We start from the raw sequence: 6,000 nt of genomic DNA on the forward strand, positions 1-6,000 counted from the left end.
AGAGCTGTTTCACCAGAAGCATTATGTAGGAAGCATGCTCACAGAGCTATGCATAATACTGTATGAATGGTGCACTGTGAAGCTAGTCTCAGATTCTAAGGACAAACAGACCCTTGAGGAAAGAGAGGGGAAACATCCCTACTAATATAAGGAGCTAAGTGGCATCATAGCTACCATGGGGAAAGAAGCCACTACTGACTGAACCCTGCTCTGCCTCTGTGCATAATAAAAGCATTAGAACACAAAGTGTCTCGAGCATATGAATAAAATACATATGCCAGGGATATGTCATCAAACAATCCAAGATTACAGTTGGGGACTTGATAACAAAGGATAATTGTTAAATCTCTAAAGACATGATATGATCAGGCACGAAATGCTTATTTTTAGAAAATAGTATTATACTATATGGGGATGAAAGGATGTGATATACAGAGTTTAAAACACTGGGAAACATGGCTTAAATGGGCTGGAGAAAAGAGGAAATATGTCTTCATATTTGCAGTCTCATAGAGGTGAGATTTGGAGAACATGCCAGGGGAAATTGGCATGCTTTTGTTCTTGGATTCAGAGAATAAAGTAAGAAATAAATGAACTCCAACATTTCTGAACTCCAACATTTCTTTCCATGTATAACCAACAGCAGTCAAAACTCATATCTCATCAAATCAGTGCATGAACAAGATTTTATTTAGTGAAAGCCCATAATCCAACCAATGAGATAAAACAAACAAGACAGAAAATAGAAGGCCATCTTAGCCATCTTCAGTCATAGGCTATTGGAGTGTGGTTTGAGTCTTTGGAAATTTTATGTAAATGTCTTTAAAATACTTGCTATAACTCCTGTGGATTTCACAGTGATATTAGCTGTAAATGTAGTTTCAAATCTCAGGAAACACTTGCTTTTCCGCGGAAGAAGTATAAGAAATGAAAATAGCGCCACTGCCTAAAAACATGAGAGCACATATACACGCCACTACATTAGCAATTCCAATTCTCTGCTTAGGTGGGTAAAATGGCAAATGGAAAGATGGTGGGAAGGCAATTCCTGATTTGTTAATGACAGAGAAGTAATTGAATAAGACGGCAAGGAGGACAAAGATACTGGCAACGATGTTGAGAATGGCTGAAATGATGAATGGATTGTGGGTAACATTCTTCTGTACTTTCTCTGCATACACATTTCGAAGAGCAAAAATAGTGGTGACTGTTGCAATCAATCCAAGCATGTTGGAGAACAGTAACAAGTGTTGAACGATACGAACATCCAAAGGGATAAAGCTGTCATGGTAGGTGTACTCATGGCACACTCTGGCACTGCCAGGTTTGCTGTTTTGGTGATAAATGCAGACTCTCCACAGCCCTATAAAGGCTGTGGTAGGCTCGGTGAACACTGTTTCATTTAAGTACCAGACTCGCCACTGTGGGAGGCCTGTGGCGATGCTGCAGAGGATCCATGCTATGGATGTCAAAGCAAAACCTCCAACGTGGCAGTTGGCACTTTTGCTAAGCAACAACATGGTGACAGCGAACACGAGACAACTGTAAATAAAAACAGTATAGCATAAGAGTGGCTGTCTTTGGCTTAAAACAGTGTTCCACTACCATGAAGGACTACTCAGTTATGTTTGAGAAAGTGTGGATATGCTGTTATGAGTGTGATCTCAGTAAAGTCAGAGAAGGGTCAATATTTACTGACAGTGTGACAGTGGGCTACACCCTAACTAACAGTTCCACTTCTGACTATTGGTCCAGCTATACAATGACATTGCTCACATTCACCCATAATGATGCTCAGCACAGAACTATTTGTAATAGTGGTGATGATGTTCAAGGCCAGCAAGGCTCCATAATGAGTTCCTGTCTATGAAAAAAACCAACATTGTCTATCAATAATGTATAAGCAAATTAATAATAATTAAATTAATAGAAAATTTTGTGATTCTGGAAATTATAAACAGTTGTCCTGTACATTAACAGAGGACAATTGGGAACCAGGATTATAACCTAAATTGAAGAGAGAATAGTAAATACATACTACAGTATGATTGTGATTATTTATTTTGTCTATTGTGAAACCAGTTGGGAAGATACAAAATAAGATAGATGTATCTGAATGTCAAAATTACTAGTGATTCATCTTCCCTCTCTTTTTAGGTTGAAAATCTGTCACATTTTTGTTGTTCTTTGCTTAGTGGTTTTGTTTTGGGGGGGCAGGGTCTCATTAACATGCTGGACTTCTTTCAGACTTACCATGTGGCTGAGGTTAGTTTCACACTCAAGGCAATTTGCATGCTTCATACTCCTGAGTACTGAGATCGTAGGCATGCATCACTTTGCCTGACATATATGAGGTTTTTTTTTTATATTATTATTATTGGTTTTGTTTGTCGTTGTTTTCTTTTTTTAAAAAAAGATTTATTTATTCTTTGTGCATTGGCATTTTACCTGCATATATGTCTGTATAAGGATGTTGGATCCCCTGGAACTGGAGTTACAGACAGTTGTGCACTGTCTTGTAGGTGATGGAAATGCTCTTAACTGCTGAGCCATCTTTCCAGCCCTCTTTTTTTCATTTAAAAATTCTAAATTTTAGCTGGGCAATGGTGGCACGTGCCTTTAATCCCAGCACTTGGGAGGCAGAGGCAGGCGGATTTCTGAGTTCGAGGCCAGCCTGGTCTACAGAGTGAGTTCCAGGACAGCCAGAACTACACAGAGAAACCCTGTCTTGAAAAACCAAAAAAAAAAAAAATTCTATTTTTTTGAGACTTTCAAATGTGAGTACTATATTTACATAATTTGTACCCCTTCTTCTCCCCTCTCCAAATCCTTCCATGGGACCACATCCCTTTCAAATTCATAACTGAAATGCCAATAGAACTTAATGATCTGTGCCTGTGAGGCAAATGCTTTATCATTGATCTGTACCCCTTATACACATCCTAAAATGTATTTCATGATGTTTATTTTCAGATGTTTTATATTCGTGTACCCTTTCTGGTGCTCTAGGGAGAAAATGGTAGGAATGGACTTCAGGATGAGATCCAGTGGAATTCATTTCTCTCAAGTTAACCATCTATAAAATGGGTAAAATATAATTCTTGGAAATGTCTGAAGGCGTCTCCATTTTCATTACTAAAAGAAGCAGCATTTAGGCATAACATGGTTTTACTTTAAATAACCCTTTGTTTGTCCATAGATTGAACTTATCGCATGCATCCTATGTGTCAGCCACTAAAAACAGCCAGTATGGGAAGATGTGTCAGCTTATGTCTCAGAGGAGAGGAACATGGAGAGATGAAGCCTCCATGGTTGTTGGGAGACTATGAGAATGAAAGAAATTCTTTAAGGAATGAACTCTTAACTCAGCCAAAAGAAAGAGTCCAAGTTTTAGAAATGGGGAGAGGGGATGCAGCCATGTGTCTGAGATGTGTCTGAATAGCATGGTTAAAGAGCACACTCTAACATTGGAGGCTGATGAATGTCAGGTGAGGGTTCAGATGAATTAAGACTGATCAGATCAATTCAATCTGTGGAAAACTGGAAGCTCTAAATCAATTGGTAGTGGAGATTGAAGCTAGGGAATCATGCAAACTAGGCAAACTCTCTACCACTGAACCATATTCCCAAAATTTTAAAACTTTTTCACTTTGAGATGGGATCTTGAAAGCTACCTAGGCTGAATGTAGATTTCCCTAAGTGTTTCAGAAAGACATTGTCTTTGCTGTTGCTCGTCTGATTTGACATATGACCTTATTGTGTAGACCATTGTACTGACTAGTTTTATGTAAACTTGACACAAGGTAGAGTCATGAGAGAGGAAGGAGCATCAGTTGAGAAAATGCTTCCATAAGATCTGGCTGAAAGCCAGGTGGTGGTGGCACACGCCTTTAATCCCAGCACTTGGGAGGCAGAGGCAGGCAGATTTCTGAGTTCGAGGCCAGCCTGGTCTACAGAGTGAGTTCCAGGACAGCCAGGGCTATACAGAGAAACCCTGTCTCGAAAAACCAAAAAAAAAAAAAAATCTAGCTGAAAGGCATTTTCTTAATTAGTGATAATGAAAGAGAACCCAGTCCATGGTAGGTCATGCCATCCCTGGACTGGAGGTCTGGGTTCTTTAAGAAAGCAGCCTGAGCAAGATTTGAGATACAAGCCCATAAACAGTAATGTGGCCTCTGTATCAGCTCCTTCTTCCGGGTTCCTGCCCTGAGTTCCTGTCCTAACTTCCTTTGATGATGAACAGCAATGTGGAAGTATAATCTGAAAAAAAATCCTCTCCTCCCAACTTGCTTTTTGATCATGGTACTTCATTGCAGCAATAGAAACCCTAATTAAGACAACCATGCTTGTTTCAAATTGACTAGGTAGCTTAGAGCAGGCTTGAAGTCATTTACCTTCTTCCTGTCATCAAGGTAACACTGTGTTCAACTGACATCAACATAGACTTAACAAACTAGCTGTGCATCTCAGGCCCAGTCTTCTTGCCTTAAACTTCAAAGTAATCAAATGTTGTAATGGAAAAAAATAGTGAAAGAATTAAGGAAGACCACAATGGAGTAGTGGAAGAGACATGTATTATACTTGAGACCAGAAGAACCAGAAGGGCTACTTAGAATATTGTGTCATAAAGGATATCACAAAAAAATAGTAAAATCCAGGGAAGTTTCAATGTATTTAACAGACCCTTTCTACAAAGAGGCCTATCTCAAATGATAAAGATGTTCAAGTTGCACCGGTAGGTATCTTGATTTTAGGATAAAGAATCTAGGAGACAGTGTAGTGATTCAGAGAAACCAGCCATGGGGCTGGTCTGATCATCAAGAAGGAAATTTGTTTCTTTCGCACCATGGGAATGTTGAAAAATAAATATGAAGTTGAAGTGTCACATCTCAAAGCCTCTGTGTGACCAAGTACCTGAGAGAACAAATTAAAGGGATGAATTACTTGGTTTGCTTCAGTTTCAAATGTATAGTCCTTGACTGTGTCAAGTCACGTGTATGGTTAGTCAGGAAATCACTGTGGTGAGACCACGAAACAGAGGCTACTCATCTCAAGATGAACAGAAAATAGAGAAAATGGGACCAGGGATTAAGTAAAACTTTCAAAGGCACCTTCACTGGTATCTACTTGCTTCAGCTATGACCCAACCCTTTCACAGCCTTCTGAAAAAGCACTACTGGCTAGAAACCAAGGGTTTAACACATGAGCCTTTTCCTGGGACAGATCATCTCCAAATTATAATACTATAAGAGGTTAAATGCCATGTCATTCTACTAAGGAGGTCTCTGGAGCAGTCAACTCCAGATAGTATAGTAGTGGTTGCTAGGGGCCAGGGCAGTGAGAAAGGAAAGATAATATTCAAAGAAGACATTTCAGTTGGGGAATATGGACAGTGTCCTTTACACACTATGAACCACAGAACCACACAATTAAGAAAGTGAATAGTGATATGAATGTTTAACCCCATTGTTACTCAGCATATATAACAAAGATGAATAGAACCTCTTCTAACCTGATATGTTTTCTTCAAGCAAATCAGTGATCAGCAGTGTGGTAGAATGTGAAGGTAGCTGTGTCAGTGGGGCAGACGAAAGCACAGCTCCTCTCACGTATCTTTCAAGTCTTGTGTCTGGCTTCACAGTCACCTGTGGGCTCTTGGCATACTACTGAGAGGCTTCAGAGTTCTGAGACCTTTATTGTGTCATCAAATTTTATTTCTTAGTGACCTCATCTTTTGAGTTTTAGCCTTTAATGTATGAGTGCAGTGATACCTTTGGAGCAGTTATTCAAGGCTTTCCATTTCTTTTGCCCTGTACTTTTTTTATGCAGTCATTGTGGGATAGGGTCTATTTACTAGTGTGCCTTCCTGCTTATAGTCAAGACCCATTTTGTTAATTCAAACCACCTTGCTGTTCTTCACTTTGTTCCTTCTCTTTAAGGCCTGGTTTCAAACCATGCCATTGGAGGTAGTGACAATTTAGAAGAATCATGGCCTTATAT

General features: G+C 39.4%; 1 protein-coding gene across 1 annotated transcript; it reads right to left on the reverse strand.

The window, feature by feature from the left end:
• Positions 1–755: 755 nt before the first annotated feature.
• On the reverse strand, positions 756–5,655 carry LOC117694071 (claudin-34-like). The gene is made up of 2 exons (XM_034484804.2): positions 5,513–5,655; positions 756–1,542 (listed from the first exon to the last, which is right to left on the reverse strand). The coding sequence occupies exon 2, from the start codon at positions 1,518–1,520 to the stop codon at positions 882–884; it is 639 nt and encodes a 212-aa protein (XP_034340695.1). The 5' UTR covers positions 1,521–1,542; positions 5,513–5,655; the 3' UTR covers positions 756–881.
• Between the last annotated feature and the right edge of the window lie 345 nt (positions 5,656–6,000).

Source organism: Arvicanthis niloticus, chromosome X (assembly GCF_011762505.2).
Source record: "Arvicanthis niloticus isolate mArvNil1 chromosome X, mArvNil1.pat.X, whole genome shotgun sequence".
NCBI classification, from domain to species: Eukaryota; Metazoa; Chordata; class Mammalia; order Rodentia; family Muridae; genus Arvicanthis; species Arvicanthis niloticus.

What these genes read in the sequence shown, in the direction of transcription:
- LOC117694071 (XM_034484804.2), bottom strand. Translation starts at nt 1,520, where the DNA reads ATGTTGTTGCTTAGCAAAAGTGCCAACTGCCACGTTGGAGGTTTTGCT.